This window comes from Dipodomys merriami, unplaced genomic scaffold (assembly GCF_024711535.1).
Source record: "Dipodomys merriami isolate MVZ:Mamm:240054 unplaced genomic scaffold, mDipMer1.0.p SCAF_12, whole genome shotgun sequence".
Classification (NCBI taxonomy): Eukaryota; Metazoa; Chordata; class Mammalia; order Rodentia; family Heteromyidae; genus Dipodomys; species Dipodomys merriami.
Genome location: NW_027202493.1, coordinates 32,492,553 through 32,513,399, shown reverse-complemented (window position 1 = coordinate 32,513,399; position 20,847 = coordinate 32,492,553). Strand labels below are relative to the sequence as shown.

General features: G+C 37.4%; 1 protein-coding gene across 9 annotated transcripts in view; it reads right to left on the bottom strand.

The window, feature by feature from the left end:
• The window catches only part of Nek1 (NIMA related kinase 1), a 100,309-nt gene that overhangs the window by 10,619 nt on the left and 68,843 nt on the right, over positions 1 to 20,847 (bottom strand). For all 9 annotated transcript variants that reach the window (XM_070016493.1, XM_070016494.1, XM_070016497.1 and 6 more), the window contains 6 exons: positions 15,218 to 15,370; positions 11,520 to 11,702; positions 7,995 to 8,115; positions 7,090 to 7,178; positions 6,253 to 6,500; positions 2,204 to 2,355 (listed from right to left, as the gene is read on the bottom strand). In XM_070016493.1, the coding sequence (XP_069872594.1) occupies positions 2,204 to 2,355; positions 6,253 to 6,500; positions 7,090 to 7,178; positions 7,995 to 8,115; positions 11,520 to 11,702; positions 15,218 to 15,370 (946 nt within the window). The remainder of the gene's footprint in view (positions 1 to 2,203; positions 2,356 to 6,252; positions 6,501 to 7,089; positions 7,179 to 7,994; positions 8,116 to 11,519; positions 11,703 to 15,217; positions 15,371 to 20,847) is intronic.

Here is a 20,847-nt window from a genome sequence, read left to right as displayed (position 1 = left end):
ATTGTTGGTGGGAATGTAAACTTGTTCAACCACTTTGGAAAGCAGTATGGAGGTTCCTCAAAAGACTTCACATAGAACTCCCCTATGATCCAGCAATCCCACTTTTGGGCATTTACCCAAATGTTTACAAACAAGACCACACTAAAGCTACCAGCACAACTATGTTTATTGCAGCATTATTTACCATAGCTAAGATATGGAACCAACCCAGATGCCCCTCAGTAGATGAATGGATCAAGAAAATGTGGTATATATACACAATGGAATTCTATGCCTCCATCAGAAAGAATGACATTGCCCCATTTGTTAGGAAATGGAAAAACTTGGAAAAAATTATATTAAGTGAAGTAAGCCAGGCCCAAAGAAACATAGGTCCCATGGTTTCCCTTATTTGTAATATCTAGTATATGTATGAGTCAAGCGGAAAAGGTCAGATAATGTGATGTCAGAAAAATGAACCCTTAGATATGTATTTTAATGTTTTTTTTCTTTCATGCATGTGTTTCTAACGCATTTATAAGATTATCTCTTTGTAGCTTTGTATGTCCCTCCCCCACAGTATAACCCCTGCTTTCACTGTATTTGATGTCGGTATAATTTGTGGAGGAGATGGGGAAAAACCAGTTGTTTAAGGATACAGGTGGACCTGTTGCAACAATGAGAAGTACAAGTTGTCATGTCCAAAACGAGCTTTACAACGTCGGTGCGGGGGGGGGGGAGGGGGGAGGAGAAGGATTGGGATTGGGGGGGAGGGGGGACGCTGGGAAGGGATGTGAAGGGTAAACAAAGGAGGAGGCTGCAATGCTTGGTAAGAAATGTACGCATTATCCTGCCCATGTAATTGTAACCCCTCTGTACAGTATGTTCACAAATAAAATAAAAATTAAATTAAAAAAAATTCACAGAACAGGGACTGGGAATGTGGCTTAGTGGTCCTTGCCTAGCATGCATGAAGCCCTGTGTTCGATTGCTCAATACCACATAAACAGAAAAACACTGGAAGTAGCACTATGGCTCAAGTGATAGAGTACTAGCCTTGAGCAAAGGAAGCTCAGGGCCTTGAATTCAAGCCCCAGACTGGCCAAAAAAAAAATTATCAGAACATTCAGGGGCTATGGTGTGGCACAGTGGTAGTGTGCCCACCAAGCAAGTGTAAGACTGAGTTAAAACCCCACATTGCCCAAAAGACAAAACACCATGACAGCAAACAAACAAGTAAAAAAAAAACTAGTGGGAAGCTTGAGAAACAAGCAGAAAATTAAATGTGTCCAACAGTGACCCTGGCTCATGCATGATAGCTTAAGAAATTATTAACCTGATTAAATGAAGTTAATCAGATAAATATATAAGGTCCAGGTTTTTCTATTTAAAGGAAGAGGTAAAAAAGAAACAAGTTAGAAAACAATCATGAAATAAATCATACAAATTCCACTGTATTTTTTCAACTACTCATTTCCAGGGTATTCTACTTTTGTTTTATTCAAAAGTTTGTAACAGCCCAGGAGCTAGAGAATAGAGATAAAAGAGAGTCTTATCTTAGAGGCCATTCTTCACCACAACTTTCAGAAATGTTGTTCATTTAATTTACCACTGAATTCTGAATTCCTCAGTACTCACGAGGAAAGGAGTCTTGTGAAAGCAATCAAACTGCATATGAGACAGGGACAGACAGACACACGCATATACACATGTTCTGCATATAGTCCATCCCTCTCTCCCACTTTAAACAAATAAACAAAATGTCTACCTCCCTATGGTCATGACCCCAAAAGCAAACATGGCAGATGACAGATGTGCATTTTCTGGTTATTTTCCTGGTGAAGTGAAGGTTCTATCTAATTCACAATTCCTGATTACAATCCTAGTGTCATGTGGTATTCCAGTATTAAATGGTCATTAGCTTACTAAAATTCATTTGGAACCAATACTACTAGGCATTTCTTACAAGCAAACCAGTGTGTCTGGTATTCAATGGTAATAAGCCAATGAATAAAAGTCAAGACTTTTTAAACTATTTAGAGGTAGATTTACACACCAAAATTTGCATGAGTATAGCTAAGTTGTAAGAAGTCCTTAGAAGTAGTGAAAAGTTAGTTACAGATCATTTTTTTTATAACTGTCAAGATAAATCAACCTTTCTGGAACTTTTAGAATATACCATTTCACAGAGGTTAACAGTATTTGTTAATGACAGGATGCTTACATATCTTCGGAATCAGAAGGCTCTTCTTTAATGTGCTCATCTTCAATTTCATCTACTTCAAGATTGTCCCGATGAACATCTTCTACAGTGGGAACATCCATCAGAGTTCTGAACAGCTTTGATAGATCTGGAAGTGAACATGTCCTCAACATCTAAGAAAAAATGTTGACAGGTTACCTATTAGGAGCAAGAGAATTAAACATGAAAATGTGGGAGAAGATAAGAGCTGATAATCATTATTAGGTGACATGTCCAAAATTAGGACATAATTCCCTTAATCTCATTTCAACATTTTTTTTCCACTGAGAAAACTAAGTTTGTGAGCTATGACTGGGTTAAACACATTGAAGGTGACTCTACTTAGAAGGCAGAGAGAGCTATGTATTTATGTATACAGGTGATTTGGGATTAGAAATCTGTCAATGCTAAAATCTGCCTATTCTTTCCTTCTCACTCACCTCTAGTAATCCTAGGCGGTCCTCTATTCCTGTGAATACTACCCTTCCCATACAGTCTAGCTGATATACTGTGGTAAATGCTTTCAGCTTGTGAAGCACAGTCATACGTAATGTGGAATCCTTTTTATCACTGAATCACTCATAGGAGCTGCTGCTTGCTCACCTGGGTTGAACAAGAGGCCTTAAGTCACTGTGAAGAGAAGCCTAACATTGCTTTCTGTGGCCTGAGACTGTAAGTAGAACCTTCCCACCCCAATCAAATACTGGAAGGACAGCAGGCTAATGTGTTGGGAAAAGAACAAACAAAAACAACCAATAGTCAGGCACCAGTGGTTCATGCGTGTAATACCATCTACTCAGGAGGCTGAGATCTGAAGAACGTGGATCAAAGCCAGCTGGGGCAGTAAAGTCCCTGAGACTTTTATCTCCAATTAACCATCAGAAAACCAGCAATGGCCCTGTGGCTCAAACTGATAGAGCACTAGCCTTCAGCAAAAAAGCTTGGGAACAGTGTGCAAGCCCAGAGTTCAAGCCCCTGACAGAAAAAAAAAAAAAAAAAAAGAACCAAAAACCAACCAACAAACCACAGTCAACGTGTTGACAATTTAAATTTGTGTTGAATAATACCAGGGATAATATGGATTAATTTATGTTTGCCAACCTTTCAATGTGGTAAGTTCATCAAATCTCTATGTAAATTCAATCCCCATGTTGCTGGGATTACAAATGAGAACCACCAGTTCCACTGTATTGGTTGAGAAGGGGATCCTGCTAATGTTTTGGCTGGGCTGGTCTCAAATGGCCTTCCTCGTCATCTTTACCTCCTCAGTAGTTGTGCCCAAGAATACTCTTTAAAGTCACTGAAGGAATGAAGTTGAAAAGCTGATAATTGCTCTACTAGAGTCTTTTGCATATATGAAGGTAGCATGTCCTGACTTAGTAATTTTATTTATTTATTTTTTTTTTACATTTCTTTATTTTTTATTGTGAAAATACTGTAAGAGGGGTTACAATTATATGGGCAAGATAGTGAGTACATTTCTTATCAAGCATTGTAGCCTCCTCCTTTGTTTACCCTTCCCATCCCTTCCCAGCCTCCCCCCCCCCCCCCGCCTCCCCACCCAATCAATCCTCCACCCTCCCCAAAGCTGTAAAGTTCGTTTTCAACATGACAACTTGTACTTCTCATTGTTGCAACGGGTCCACCTGTATTCTTATTTAAACGACTTAATTTTCCAGCCAGGTGACCATGGTGATCACATCTAACACTCACTGAACATAAACTTAATGCTAAGTATGATCTGCTTCATTTATATTATCTCATTGCATTCTTTCATTAATTCTATGGAAAAGAGACCGCCAATACCCTTACCCTCAGTATGAAACATTAAGGTGCTTAAAAGTTATGAGTTAAAATCTTTAATTAGAATATGGACTCAGCAGTCTACCTCCTTACTCTTTAAATTATGTACATATTTAATACTCAATTCTTTCATTAATTACTCAACAAGTAATTATTGACAACCTACTCCTCTCTAGGCAGGGGCTATACATACACATATTCATAGTTCTAAGTTCTTAACCTGAAGTAGATCATATTCTCTAGTAGAGAAGGACAGACAATAAACAAATGAATAAAGAAAATAAACCATCTCCTTTGAAACAGCCATGAAATGAATAAATAAGGAAATTACTGGGGATGGAAATAGAGCTGAGACTTCGCTGAGAAAGATACATTTGAAAGGTGATAGTTGAAGGGCAAGAGTGAGTCAGAATTGAAAAGAACAAAGAGAAGCTTATTCCAGGCCACGGTAACAGTGCTGCAAAGGGCTAATGCAGGAAAGGAGAAAAAAGGAGAAGGGAATGAGAGAAGCTTTGTAATGAGACTGAGGTGATCCATGCCAGAGCAAGCCATTTAGATTTTGCTAAAGAAGCTGAATGTAATTCTAAGAGCAGCGGAAAACCCCTAACGTCTTAAGCCAGTCAGTGATTAGATAGAATGTATAATATTTGGACAATGAATTTCACACCAGCAAGGGCTGAGGGAGTTACAGAACTGAAAAGATTAGTGTATGGAATAGACAAGTGATCTTCCAGAAAGAACTACTGAAATAGCATTATTTGAATTTAAATGATGTTTACAATCTCAGATTACTTGGGAAGCAAAGGTAAATAGAGAAGCTCAGGACAGAGCTCTGGAACACCATGGACACTTAGCTACTAAGGATTCCCTGGCTGGCCATGATGGAGTAACAAGGGCCAGCTTACCTCCTACCCAAATTGGAAAACTGGACAAAATACACAAAACTGAGTTGAGACACTGAACAATAGGCAGCCAGGATTGATCCCCGAGTGAACCCTGTCACTCAACCCTCTGTCCAGAAGAAAACATCTGAATTCTGTGTTGGCCTTTGCTACATTAATATCAGGGATAAAGATTTCAGAGAGACAGCAGCAGAAAGGAGATCATTTCATTTTTTTTAAAAAAGAAGCTGCAGAAAACTGCAAGTAAGTTTGCTGAGTTGCTTATTTGTATTAGGAATGTGTTCTTTCTAACTCAGAAAGAATAAAGACTATAATAAAAACAACAATATTTCTGGGTCTCTACCTTTCTGAGATACTACTCCTATTTCTTGCAAGGAAGAGCAGGAAATGTTTTTCTTTCCATTTTTCTCTCTCCTTTTCTCTCTCTCTCTGTCTCTCTCTCCATTTTTCCCTTATCTATTCTTGCTAAACTTAAAAAGAGCAAGGGAGCTGGGTGCCAGTGACTCACGCCTGTAATCCTAGCCACTCAGGAGGCTGAGATCTGAGGATGGTGGCTCAAAGCCAGCCTGGGGAAGAATGTCCGTGAGACTCTTATCTCCAATAAACCACTAGAAAACTGGAAGTGGTGCTGTGGCTCAAGTGGTAGAGTACTAGCCTTGAGCTGAAGAGCTGAGGGACAGCACCCAGGCCCAGAGTTCAAGCCTCATGACCAACCAAAAAAAAAAAAAAAAAAAGCAAATGAGAAAAGATTAGCTGTCTGAAAAACCTTTACAAGATGAATATGAATGCCAATTAATCTTTCTAACAACAAATTAGACAATATGGTACTTCTACCTATTTAAGATTCATTGATTAAACTTGGTTCCATCTAAAAAGGGAAGTCAGGTTGGGCAGTAAGAAAGAAAGACGTGCTGGGAAGGTAGCTCAGTGGTAAGAGCGCTCGCCTTGAGCTGAGGGACAGCACCCAGGCCCAGAGTTCAAGCCCCAGGACTGACCAAAAAAGAAAAGAAAAGAACAACAAGAAAGAGAGCTGTTATCAGAGGTATGATGTTATCAGAGGTCTCATCTCCTCAAATTAAAAGTAGAGCCTATAAAAATAATGTGACCTAATGAAACAGTCTTTAACCCAGTTTGCTCTCAATATCAATTTCTCTTTGATATCACAGAATAAAGAATTGAGACTTTATTTTGATATATATACTTACGTGTTTTTGTATATCTATGTTTTTAAGAGATTAAAACTCAATGTTATGTTTTATCAAAGAAGAGTAATCACAAGAAATGCTATCAAATGGGTAATATTTTCCATTTAAGTACTGTACTTGCCTTTGGATTGTTTGCATCAAATAGACCAGTTGAAAGTCCAATCAGCAAAGAATTCTTGTTTTTACTTTTTGGTGGTGAATCAGAATGAGATCGAGGTGGAATGGATTCTTCTGTTAAACACTGAATTGATTGAATCTGAGAGAGTAAATTCAAGTGCTCAGAATGGATCACTTTATGGAACAATGGCTCTGGTTGCACTGATTTGTCTACATCACCTTTACAGGGCTGACAATCATCTATTCCAGGTTCTGTGGTTAGTACAAAAGAAAGTTCATATGGTAAGTCTATATAGTATTTGAAAACTCTAAGCAATATTTACAAGTCATGATATCTAATATAAGTTCTATCAAAAAACCCTTACACTTATCAAGAACACAAAATCAAAATATGTATGTAAATATACTACTGTAAAAATAATCTTTAAGAGTATATTGTTTTATTTTCAAAAGTATTTAATGTAAACTTCTATTATATTAGAATTTGAAAATGGACAAATCCAAGGCAATGTGAAAAAATCTCACTGTCCTGACATTCATTTTTTCTAGCTAACATCTGTACTATAGAGTCGAAAAACTTATTTCTTATGTACTAATTATACTATTAAAAGAGGACTATTTAGTGTCTTTACAACATTAGGTAAGTAATTCTCACTCTAAACACTCAATAAAATAAATGATAAAAAATTTTACTATCTTAATCCAGTTATACACAAGTATTTCATTTTGAAAGGATTATGATGACTGACAAATAATGTTCTATCTATATGTTGCCCAAATAAAATAAATAGATGTTAATAAACCTTCCAAAAAGAAATTAGACTTATTCAGTGATGCTTACCCATATGTACTTCACTAAATTGGTCCACATTCTGTGGGATTCCATCTTGAGAAATTTCATTTTGCTCACTGGCAGCCCTATCTTCCAATCTGCATATAGATATGTCATTAAAAAGAGTTTGCCAGAAAAAAAAAAAACAAAACATTCCAACGTAAGGAAAGACAGACATGTTCACTAGCATCATCTAAGTATTTTTCTCACTTTTATATACTTTATAAGCACACTGCATTTTTTCACTTTGACCAAAAAGAAACTCTCACCAATCATTAATTATAAATCACATCTTTCACATGTTCTTTTCTCAGAGTTTAAATTTTACAAACCTTTGGAAGAAAAACTGAGTTACAAATGAACTTTGTACAAATGCAACAGACTCAGCAATTCCTGTTTTGTTTCTTTCTTATAAATACAAGTAACTACCAACTAATGTAAAATGTTCCTCATTCCAGCATCATCTGTAATGTTGCTAAATGTCCATCAAGTAGACTTACTGGGTTGAGGTGTATCTATACAATGCAATACAAATAAAAAAAGGACAGCCTTTGTGTATTAATAAGCTAAATGTGTCCCAGAAAATAAGAAAGGAGGAAAACATTATGTGTATTATACTAACAATTATATTTTAAAACAGATGAAAATGATAACATTTCTCTAATTATTTTGAAGGAGGAGGGAATGGAAACCAGTTGGAAAGAGGAGGCAGGAAAAATACCTTATTCTAATCTTCATATTATTTATATAGTAGTAGATTTCTGAACCAAGTGAATATCTATTAAGGAATGAAATTATATCATAGTTGCCATATTAGGATCTTAAGCTAAAATGTTGGTTTATGATAGTATTATTTTTAAAAAGAATTACAAAGGGAAATTGATTTTCAAATCAGGAATAAAGCTGCAGCATACTCAGGTTCATTTGGTTCTTTGTCCTCATTAAGCCACACATTGGTAACAGTACATGGCAAGCTCCCATCATTTATTATCTCACGGGACTCTTGGAGAACTTCTGTTTCCAAATCTTCAGATTCTGCAGAGCAAAAACAGAACAGAAAACAGGTCAAAGCAAAGTATGTTAAGAAAAAAAACAACAACTGAGTAAACTTTCTATCAATGATCATTACTCAGTTTTAGACTCATAGATTATAATAGAGAAAGCAAACGTTTTACATATTGGCTTTCGTCTTTTTATGTGTTATTATTCTCCAGTCATTTTGAAATGACAGAGTAATCCTTTTACATTTTCACTGTAATAAAAATACTCAAAGGAAATACTGTAAATTATATTTTTTATTATATGACATTTTCTCTTTATTAAAATTTTATTTCTGTTAAGTTGATTTAAAGTATAAAGATGGATTAAAAAATAAAGATATCTGTTGTAACAAATATGGAATAGGATATTACTGACTAGTAAAGGAAAATTTATCTTTAAAATCCATATTTCAGTAACTTAAAAAGAAAAAAATTAGAAATATTACTGGACTTTCTCAATGTTATTGATCACATAAATACAGTGTGGTAAATCTATGATCTTAAATAATAAATAGCTGGAGAATTATGTTTTTTCTGGTAGTGTCTTATATTTTAGCTAACTGATGGTAAGTACTGATGATATCTTTCTTCATTAATGACAATTTGTGTGTGTGTGTGTGTGTGTGTGTGTGTGTGTGTGTGTGTGTGTGTGTTTGTACCAGGCTTACATGCAGGGCTCAGCTTTCTTACTCATGGATAGTGCCCAATCACTGGAGGCATACCTCTAGCCTGACATTTTGCTGGTTAGTTGAAGATCTGCTTTGCCTGGACTGGCTTCCAACCTCACTTCTCCAGGTGTCAGCTTCTGAATAGCTAGGAGTACACTGTACAGCTGTGAGTACAGGTGCTCAGCAATATTTTCTAAGAAACAGTCTACATAATCTTATTTAAGTCAACACTGTCCTTCCTTTTCCTAAGTTCCAGACACGCTTCCTCCTGTGTCTATAAAGATCCACATTCTCTGATCTGTTCTAAAAGGTACCTGATATTGTAAAGATTCTTACAGTTATTGTCTTTTAGTTATGTTTTTGGTCACTGAAATAAATGCTTAAGAGTGAAATCCTTTATTTTATTTTTAAATGAATAACTATTCTCCAATATGTTAAGCCATGTAAGTATCAACACCTTTACTGCCAGAGGCTAAAATACTTACTAGATGGGTCTGCACAGAAAGTCTGTCACCCCTGCAGGAGGCTACAGAGCCCCCACTCTATGAGATGTCCCTTTCCTTTCCTTTCCGTCTCTTCTCTCTCCGCCTTTCCCCCTTTTCCTTTTTCTCTTTCTCCTCTTTACTTTCCCTTTTCTTATTTTCTATTCTTTCTTATTTCTCTTCCTCCTTGTTTTATTTTTGGAAGGCATAATTCAGTATTTTAATGCAGAGTATCATAGACTGAGTAGCTTAAGCAGAAATGTATTTTTCACAGTCCTCATATTAACTCAAGACAGAGAAAAACTTGCCTTAAAGGAAACAAAAATAAGAGTGGCTTTTGTTAAATAAAGTGAATGTCAGTAACACTGACATATGCAATTAACAAAGTTATGTACAATTTCCTCTGGGAAAAGCACCACCAGCTTGGATGGAAAGGGACAGATATGGTTCAAAAGAGAAGAGCCCTTGAGGGCATCAATGTTTTGTGCAAAATGAGTGAGGCTCCTCGGGACCTTTGCCAGAGCTCCTATGGATCAATGACAGTTATATTCCTTGCATCTTCTGTTTGTGAAAAGTACTCTCCAGGTTTGTTTTGTTGTATATTTTGGTGTGGAAAGCAAGTAACTCATTTTGTTCACTCATGGATTTAGATTAGATTTTTTTTGAGGTACTGGGGCTTTAACTTTGAGCCTTTTGCTTGCTAGTCAAATTCAAGTAGCCCTAGTCTACCTTTTGAACCATTCATGTCTCTAATTCTTATTGCTTTTATTGTTGATCAGGTCTTCGGCTTTTGGATAGACTGGTCTTGGACTGTGATCTTCTTACCTTTGCCTCCTGAATAGCTGGGGTTACAGGTGTGTTCTATACCACCTGGTTCCTGATGTTCAGATGAAGAATTCTCAAAGAACAAGAAAACTGATTTGGATAAGATCATCTTAAGACTAGTAGCTAATGAGGGAGAAGTGTAAATAATGTCTTCTCTGTGGGTAGGCTATGACGGATTAAAGACAGCTGAGAATTATTTAACACTTTTCCCTTTGAGAGGTAGGCCTTGTATAACTTCCTTTGGATCCAGCTGAGTTAACACAATAGAAGTCAGATTACTCTACTAGAAAGAATACTTAAGAGTGTCACTGAGACTTTACAAAGAGGAGAGAGGCCCATCTTAACTCAGCTTCCTCGATGAACCTTCTACCTGATCATAGTTAAGCATAGTTAAGTGATGTACTGGGTTTGAACTCAGAGCCTTGCACTTGTTAGGAAGGTTTTCTACCAATTGAGCCATGTCCTCAGTGCTTTTTGCTCATTGTTTTTCAGATAGGGTCTTACATTATTTTGCCTAGGCTAAGCTGGACTGTGATTTTCATATTTACAAATTTGGCTGATAATAGGTATGAACTACCAACCCAGCTTTTTGTGCTGGGCTTGGGGTCTTACTAATCTTTGGCCCAAGCTACCTGTGATCCTCCTGGTTTCTATCTCCCAATTAAGCGACCTCTGAGATCATGGCACATTAGTTGGGAAAGAAGCATACCAACCAACTCTTGGCTGATAAAAATAATAAAATATAGCCCAATCAGGTGGTACACTCCTGTAATTCCAGCTATTTAGGAGGCAAGCAGGAGGATTACATGTTTGGGGCTTGGGAAAGTCAGGAACATCCTATGTGAAAGGACACACAGACGGACGGACGGACGGACACACACACACACACACACACACACACACACACACACACACACACACACACACACACACACACACACACACACACACACACACACACACACACACACACACACACACACACACACACACACACGAAAATAATAAAAAAGTATTGGATATGTGGCTCAAGTGGGAGAACTCTTGCCTAGAATGCATGAGGCACTTGGTTCAATCCCCAGTACTAGTATATACAAAAAAAAAAAAAGCCAGGTATTAGTTGGGCTTAGTGATAGGGGTCTATAATACTGTTACTTGGGAAGTTAAGGCAAGAGGATTGCAAATTCCAGGCCTGCATGAGCTACATAATGGGATCCATCTTAAAACTGCCCTCCCCAAAAGGAGAAGAGGAAAGTTAGTAAAACTATAATAATAATAATAGTATAATATTGAACTTAGTTTGGGATGAGTTATTTAAAAATATACACAAATTCTGATAATTTCTTTTTAAAGGTATGTTTATAAAAAAGAAACTTAAGTGCTATTAAATCAAATTTAGGTTGTTTTGTTCCATTAAAACATACCTGCCATATTTCCCTCTGGCCTTAATGATGTATGGGGAGATACCTCACCAATATTTGGACTTTCTGTCTCAACAGAACAATCACCAAGAGCTGATGGGGTTATATCCTGTGAAATATAATGTATTTCTTCTTCTTCTCCTCCAGTGATTAAAGGTCTGAGGTTTTCCTCTTCAGGAGAAATCTCTGAAAACACAAAAAATAAAAACTCATGTTAGTTTTCAAAATGACTTTTACAATTGTTATATGTTGTGCATGTGTGCGTGTGTGTGTGTGTGTACATGCACGTGCACACATACACACACATACATGTGCACTGCTTCTTGAACTCAGGACCTGTGTGCTATACCTGAACTTTTATGCTCAAGGCTAATGCTCTTTTTATTGTTTTTGTGATGTCTGATTCTTAATCCTCAATTGGCTATCCACTTACCCTGTGAGATTTATTCACCTGAATTTTCATGGTTGTGTTTAACCCTTTCTCATCTGTAAAGAAAATTATTATTTCTCCTTCAAACAGGTGTTTTGGGTTTAGGGAAAGTCAGGAAACCCTATGAGAAAGGTAAAAAAAAAAGACAAAAAACAAACAAGTGCTGTGGCTCAGGTGGGAGAACACTTTCCTAGAACGCATGAGGCACTTTGGTTCAATCCCCAGTACTAGGAAAAAAAAAGGCATGGTGGTGGGTGTCTACAATCGCATCACTTGGGAAGTTAAGACAAGAGGATTTTGAATGCCAGGGCTGCGTGAATTGGGTACTATGTCTACTGGTTTCAGGGTCTTTGAGACCCTGCCTGGTAGTTAAACATCCTATGGGAAGGAGGAGGCTTGTGGTAATCATATGAGCTATGGTACTGGGCTCAGAGCTCAGTTCTAACAGGATGTGGCTACCCACTACTGTACCCATTACTGTCCCAGCTCCCTCCCACTTATTTAAACTACTCAGTGGGTCCACATCAGACCACTCTTTCCATAACCTTTTTGTGGTCATCAACCACATACACTGTGACAAGGTGTACCCAGAGTCTCTGAGCCATAATTATTCCTTGTTTTCAGGTAGCCACAATAGTTTAATCTCAAACAGTAGGCATCTCTCTCAAGATACAGAACTGTGGGCTGGGAAGGTGGCTCAGTGGTAGAGCGCTTGCCTTGCATACCTGAGGCCCTGGGTTCGATTCCTCAGCACCACATAAGCAAAAAGAAAAAAGCCGGAAGTGGCACTGTGGCTCAAGTGGTAGAGCACTAGCCTTGAGCTGAAGAGCTGAGGGGCAGTGCCCAGGCCCAGAGTTCAGGCCTTACAACCGGACCCACAAAAAAAAAAAAAAAAAAAAAAAAAAAAAAAGATACAGAACTGTGAGATGTGGGGTATGAGAAAATGCCTTCTTCTGCACTGCAGAATAAGAAACGGTCATGTCACACCAAATCCCTGAACCAGAGTTAAGGCTTGGAAAAAATGTGGGCATGCTCTGTGGCTAGGCCTGTCAGTCTTGGACAGGGGTGACGGTTTACCTGGTAGTTGGGGCTCTGGCCTCCCTGTCTCTGCAGGGATCCAGGATTGGACCTGCAAACTGTTTCCTACTTTTAACTATCACCTTTCTGTTTCTTCATGCTTTACAGGTATCCTGTCACCCCTTTCATCATTACTGATGCTTTTCCTAGCCCTCTCTTCAAAATATAGTGATTCCCAATGTTTTTACACCCTGTCTTCAGAATACAGTCTCTCCTTTTATTAGGCTGACTCTTCATATTCATTGTGTCAAATGGAGGAAGTGCTCAGACTATCATTGAAGACCTGGTGCAACTTCCTCATCATTATTTTTTAAAAGTTTGGAGGGACTGGGAAGGTGGCTCAGTAGTAGAGCGCTTGCCTTGCATGCATGAGGCCCTGGGTTCGATTCCTCAGCACCACATAAGCAAAAAGAAAAAAGCGGAAGTGGCACTGTGGCTCAAGTGGTAGAGCACTAGCCTTGAGCTGAAGAGCTGAGGGACAGCGCCCAGGCCCAGAGTTCAGGCTCCACGACCGGCCCCCCAAAAAAATAAAAAATAAAAGTTTGGAGCCTGCAAGCATTTTTGTCCTGAATAAAGCCAGAGGCATTTTAAAAATGAGCTCTGACTAAAGCGTAATATTAGGTTACTAGTATTTTTGCTTTTGGTTAGTGTTTCGCATAAACTTCAAAATTTAGGATATGAGTGTGCAAATGATATACATATTTATAGATTGTGCTTTTGCCCTTTTTACAAACAAATGAGTGCATTACTTCTTTAGTCAAATTATATTTCTTTGTTATTAGATAAGCGATTGGTTTGTGGTTAGGAAATTCACTCTTAATGAGGAAACAGAAACCCACTTTTGCTCTTTCATAGAGAACCTGTCAATACCTTTACCTCCTATGTTATTTTTCTACTAGCTTCAGGAGGTGGAGAGACAGCAGGATCTTGAATTTGAAGCTCTACTCTAAGCTTTAAGAAGAGAAAAAGAAAAAGAGCAACAGAAGGAGAGAGTAAAAAGTTAAATACACATATATTCTCCATTACTTTCCTAAGTGAGAAAACTATGCTCCATGTTTTTTTTTCCTTCCTTCCTTCCTTCCTTCCTTTTTTTTTTGTCAGTCATGAAACTTGAACTCTGGGACTGGGCATTCTTCTTGAACTTTTTTGCTCAAGACTAGTGCTCTACCACTTTGAACCACAGCTCCAATTCCTGTTCCATGTTTTTATCATGTGCTCAAACTCTTTAGTGTAAAAGGCCTGTCCAAAACCTGGCTACTTTTCCTTATGTATGCATAGTTAATATAGCAATAACCACAAGAATCAGAGATAAAAAATGTTTTTCTTTCTTTCTTTTTTTTTTTTTTTTTTTAGTGTTGGTCCTGGGGCTTGAACTCAGGATTTAGAAGGTGTCTCTGAGTTTCTTTTGCTCAAGGCTAGCACTCTACCACTTGAGCCACAGTTCCACTTCCAGCTTTTTTAGTAGGTTATTGGAAATAAGAGTCTCACAAACGACGACGACAACAACAAAAGGAGTCTCAGGGACTGCCTGGGCTGGCTTTGAAACACAGTCCTCAAATCTCAGTCTCCTGAGTAGCTAGGATTACAGGCGTGAGACGCGGCATATCTTTTTCCTCTTGCCTTATAACAACTATCTGTCTCCTATTCCAGAATAATGTTTATATTTGCCTACTGGAGATTTCTTTTACTCAATTTAATTCCTGAATTTACTTCAGAAGATACAATACCAGCTAGGTGTAGTGGTATACATCTATAATCCTAGTTATTCAGCAGGTAGAGACAGCAGGATTGTGAATTTGAGGCTGCCCAGGAAAGTTAGTGAGATTCTATCTTAAAACAAAATGTAAACAGGCTTGGGCATGGCTTAAAAGGTAAAGTGTGTACCTAGTACTTAAGAGTTCCCATGTCAATCCTCAGTATCAGAGAAACAAAACACCAAACACAAAACACACAGGCAGATACAAATATACCTGTAATAAAAACTGTTCTGACTTTTCCAAATCCCTAATAGGTATCCCCCTTTCTCTTATTTTTAGATTCATCTAGGTCATATCAAGATCAAAATTCAATGCTACCATTTAGGTCAACTCCCCAGAAAACAGAAGTATTCTCTATCTTATAAGAAATTATAAAAACAATCAAATAATTCACTTTCTAAATAATATTCTAGTATAAACAATTAGTTTTTGCTTACCAGTTTTAATGGTTGTGTTTTCCAATAGTTCTGTCTGAAGCTGGAGTTCAGCTTCTCCAAGTATCTTTAGAACTGAATCTGCAGGGCTCTTCCCCCAGACTTTTCTTGGAGATCCAATAGGATCTAACTTAATAACCTCTCCCACTGTATGTTCTAAAAGAAAAAAATTACAAAGAAATAATTTTCAGTGATAGAACATAATAGTACATTGTTCAGCAAGATTTTTTTTTTTACCAAGTGAATGCTTCATGAGAAAAAATTTATCAAAAAGAAAACAGATTTGAGCTGGACGCTACTCAGGAGGCTGAGATCTGAGTATCATAGTTCAAAGCCAGCCCGGACAGAAAAGTCTGTGAGACTGTGATCTCCAATAATCCACTAGAAAACTGAAGTGGCACTGTGGCTCAAGAGGTAGGAGCTGAAGAGCGCAGGGACAGCGCCCAGGCCCAGAGTTCAAGGCCCACGACCAACAGAAAAAAACAAAAACCAAAAACAGATTCTAAGATAAATATGGGTTTAAAAAGCCAAAACATACATCTAAGGAAATGTGTATTGTTCTAGCTTACATATGATAACTACACAAATTTCCTTTTAACAATGATAACAATAATAATTCTAAGTAAACTATTTTAATAAAACTTAGCAAAGCTAAGAATTGCCTATTGAGGTTTTAACTTTCTAGAACACTGGGTAGTAAAACTTGAAGCATATAGGTACCAAGCAGCAAACATAGGATTTAATAGAGTATTTGAGTAATATAGACTTATCAGTGGTAATCTATACAATTTGATAGTTTTTTTCTTTTAACCATCTGAAAGAGGCTTTATTCGGATATAAGTAGCTACATGGACTGACTCCAAGTTAATAGTTTCATATATTAGTTCCATGAGAGCCAAGTGCATATACAGATAAGCAGGGGATATTAATTTTGTAAAACTAATATGATTAAAACCAAATTTAAAAGGGATGGTTAAAAAGAGTAAAAAAAACCCAGAAATAAACCCAAGAGACAGTCTTTTGATATTAGACAAACATGCCAAAGCAACATAATGGAAAAATCTCTTCAACAGACAAAACTGGAATGACTCAATGTCCACAAGAAAAAAATAAATAAAGTTCAATCTCTTCAATGTAGGCAGGAAAAACTTATGTGGTGCTGAAGAGACAGAACTGGGAGTCTGGGAAGCCAACGTGACTGGCATATAAGATAGATTACTAAAGATCAGAAACTCTCTCTCTGTCTCAAGAAAACTGGGTTTTTACAATCTTTTTGCGTCACTTCAGGTCTTATTTGAGCAAAGCATACCATTATATCTAGTATAAAGACATAACAAAAACAACAAAACTCTCTGGGATCTGGAGAAAAGATCACCCAGTAATAATTGGAATATTTTGTGTTGGAATAATAGTTGGAATATAGTTCTTAGTTCCATCAGAATACAAATACTCAAAATTCACAGGGCACTGGGTGGACTATTCTGAAAGGCTGTTGACTGAGTAAAGAGAAAAGATTAGCTACAGACTAAACACTGCTCTGAATCACTTAACAAAGCTTAAAATTCAACTGAAAAGGGTCAAGATATTGACAAGTGACTAAATTATGTCCTAGAACAAAAGTGTAGTTTATTTATAGGAATATAAAAATTCAATAAACTCACAAGGTCACAGTGTTTAGCCCTTAAACAAACATTATCCAAGCATGCACAGAGAAGCATAAGAATACAGCCTATAATAAATGGAGAAAGTCAACCAATCAAAACTAGCCTCCAAATAGAGAGATGATGAGATTAGTGGACAAAGAGATTTATAATCGTCATTAAAATGGAATTCTGAGCCAGGTGTCAGAGGTTCACACTTGCAATCTTAGCTACTCAGCAGGCTGATATCCAGAGGATTGTGATTTGGAGTCAGCCCACATAGAAAGTCTGACGGGGGGGGGGGGAGGAGGGGTGAAGAGGGGGAGAGAGAGAAAGAGAGAGACAGACAGACAGAGACAGAGACACTCCTCCAAAATAACTAGCAAAAACTGGGCTGGAGGTATGGCTCAAGTTGTACAGAGTCAGCTGAGCAAGCAAGCACAAGGCTGGAGTTCCAAGTTCTTCCTCAGATAAACTCTTAGTTTCTTATGAAGCCTTATAAGTCTGCCACCTATTATCTCTTAAATATGTCTTCTCTTTATTACCCTTCTATAAATTGGTTAAGGATTATTATCAACTTTTGACACTATCTAGTTCAAAAGCTTTTTAAAACTAGTCTTCTAACTAAGGTAGTTATAGTTATTCCCCAAGTAATTATAGCAATTAGAAAAACATACAAACCTTCAAGACACTGGATAATAATAATGAACATAGAACCTTCAAGAGGAAAGAAATCAGTATAACTTCATCATTGACCATGATCAATCATGATTGCCATGATCACCCAGCTTGCTGCCCAGAATATTACCAGGCCACAGGAGAGGGAAGCTAGGCCAAATTTAACAGGTTTACTTCAGAGGCAGGGCTTGAATTCCTGAAAACCTTGTGTAACTAGTAGAAGAATTTCAGAGATCTGTAGAGGGTAGTAAGCTTTGGTGATCAGTCTAAGAAAGATATTCAAGGTAGAAAAAGCACCACCTAAAACACTGCAGGAAACATTGAGACATGAAATAGCCATTGCTATCACTAGTCAACCTGGGAAGCCTTGTAATTCCTAGTATAATATGTACTTACAAGGCTCTTATCTCTGTAGTAGAAGTAATTATCATGAATTAAACATGGTTCTAGTCTCATCTCACAAACATTAGGGGAAAAAAAAGACCCAAATAATTATAGAAATACAAAAAAACTAACCCTAAATAAGGTAAAATTCATGATGTATGACAACCAATAAGAAATGTCACACATGCAAATAAGCACAAAAATGTAACCTTTAATAAGGAACAAAAAAATGCAAGGAAAAAAAAATGGACCCAGACTGAGACAGGTGTTAGAATAGTGTGCAAGGATTTTCCAGTTATGTAACCAAATCAAACTATTAAAGATTATGAAAAACACATTGTCTGAGATAAAAAAATATACTGCATAGAAGTAACAGGAAACGTATGGAAGAAAAAAGGATATAATATAGTGAAGATAGACTAACAGACCATCCAGAATCTTTAAAAAATGAAAGGAGTATCAGACAGGTAATAAATGAGATTGGAATTCCTGTAGGAGGGAAGTAGGTGGAGGCATAAAAAGTATTAGATTAAAAAATGTCTAAAGAGCCGGGCGCCAGTGGCTTACACCTGTAATCCTAGCTACTCAGGAGGCTGAGATCTGAGGATCACAGTTCAAAGCCAGCCTGGGCAGGAAACTCCGTGGAACTCTTATCTCCAATAAACCACAAGAAAACCAGAAGTGGTGCTATAGCTCAAGTGGTAGAGTGCTAGCCTTGAGCTAAAGAGCTGAGAGACAGTGCCCAGGCCCAGAGTTCAAGCCCCACGACTGACAACAACAACAAAAAAGTATAAAGAATTTTTAATTTAGAAAAATAAGTAAACTCAACAATAAAAGGAAAGAAAACAAATAAAATCACATCAAGGTTCTTCATAATTGTATTGTTCAAAACCTGAGATCTTAAAAATAGAGCCAGGTGCTGGTGGTTCACCCTCATAAATTTAGCATCTCAAGAATCTGGAAGGATGGTGGTTTGAGGCCAGCCCAAGAAGAAAAGCCCACTGGACTCCATGTCTACAGCAGGGGTCAAGTGGTAGAGTGCCAGATGAACAAAAAAAAGGAAGTACAAAGCTCTGAATTCAAACCACAGTACCACTAAAAAAAAACACCCCAAGTCTTTCCATTTAAAAAATTGTATTAAGTGAAGTAAGCCAGGCCCAAAGAAACATAGGTTCCATGGTCTCCCTTATTTGCAGTAACTAGTATATGTCTGAGTCAAGCAGAAAAGGTCAGATAAGTTGATGTTAGGGAAATGAACCCTAAGATATGTATTCAAATGTTTTTTTTTTCATGTGATTGTTTCTAACACATTTATAAGATGATTTCTTTGTTGCTTTGTATGTCCCTCCCCCACAGTATAACCCATGTTCTCACTGTATTTGATATTGGTATAATTTGTGGAGGGGAAGGGAAAAAACAAATCATTTAAACAGGGATACAGGTGGACCCATTGCAACAATGAGATGTACAAGTCCTTATGTCAAAAACGAACTTTACAACTTTAGTGGAGGGGGGGGGGAGGAACGTAGGGGAGAAGGGAGGGTGGGATTGGAAGGGGAAACAAAGGAGGAGGCTACAATGCTTGATAAGAAATGTACTCATTATCTTGCCCATGTAATTGTAACCCCTCTGTACAGTATTTTCACAATAAAAAAAACACCCCAAACCCACATTAACAAATAACAACAAAAAAGATGATAAAAAAGCAGAGGAAAAAATTATGTTCAGAGGAACAAAGATAAGGACAAGACTTCTTTTCAGAAACAATGCATATGAGAAGACAATGCTAAGCAGATCCAAGGAGCACTGAGAAAGTGAAAAATGAGCTCATTCTACAACCATGAAAGCAGAGAAGACTTTAAATGGGTTCAATTGCTAGATAAACAAAAACATGAACATCCTCCATATAATTTACACAAGGCTCAAAATCTCATAAGGTAAGATTCAAAATGTTCAGGATGGAATTAATCTTAATTATTATGAAAAAAGACAATAGTCAACACAAATGTAACACAGCTGTAGGAATTATGTAACAAAGATTTAAAAACAGTTATAAAAAATGTTACAGGAAGCAATCATAAGCATTCTTATGAACTCTTAGAAAAGAAACAGAACATATAAAGGACATTATGTCAAATTCAAATTTCAGTGTCTGTTAATACAATTTTACTGGAAACAAAGCCATTCTCACTGGTATTGATGCTTTGTACAGCTTTGCAACAGAGTTAGGCCTGCAGAACCTAAAATATTTACTATTGGTCATTTAGAGAAAACATTTGCTGACTCCCTTTTTAAAGTCTTCTCTCCACACTTAGAGTAAGTCTACTATTGGTTGGCATCAACGTGCAGAACCCTTCTTGATCTGGATCTGCGCAGTTCTTCCAAGACCTCTTGCTTGCAAGGGCAAATTCTTTGTCACAAGTTTTGAACTTTATCCATGTTGAATTATATCTACTTCTCCAAGTTTCCTATGGTCTCTTACCCTTGAGCATGGGAGAGTGGCCATTCTTTTTCTTCTTTCCTTCAGCAAAATTGCATTGTCTAGAAATGACTTCTTTTGCTGCTCAAGACTGGCATGCCTGCCGGGCACCAGTGGTTCACATCTATAAAATGCTAGCTACTCAGGAGGTTGAGATCTGAGGATCATGGTTCAAAGCCAGCCAGGGCAGGAAAGTCCATGAGACTCTTATCTCCAATTAACCACCAGAAAACCAGAACTGGTGCTGTGGATCAAAGTGGTAGAGCACAAAAGCTCAGGGACAGTGCTTGGGCCCTGAGTTCAAGGCCCATGCTTGACCAAAAAAAAAAAAAAAAAGAAAAAAAAAGAAAAAGACTGTTATGTCCTCCTAAGCATTCTACTCCTAGGAGTAATCATAGGATACTGGAAGAATGCTTAGGAGGGCATAGCCACCTTTTTTTATTAATTTTTAT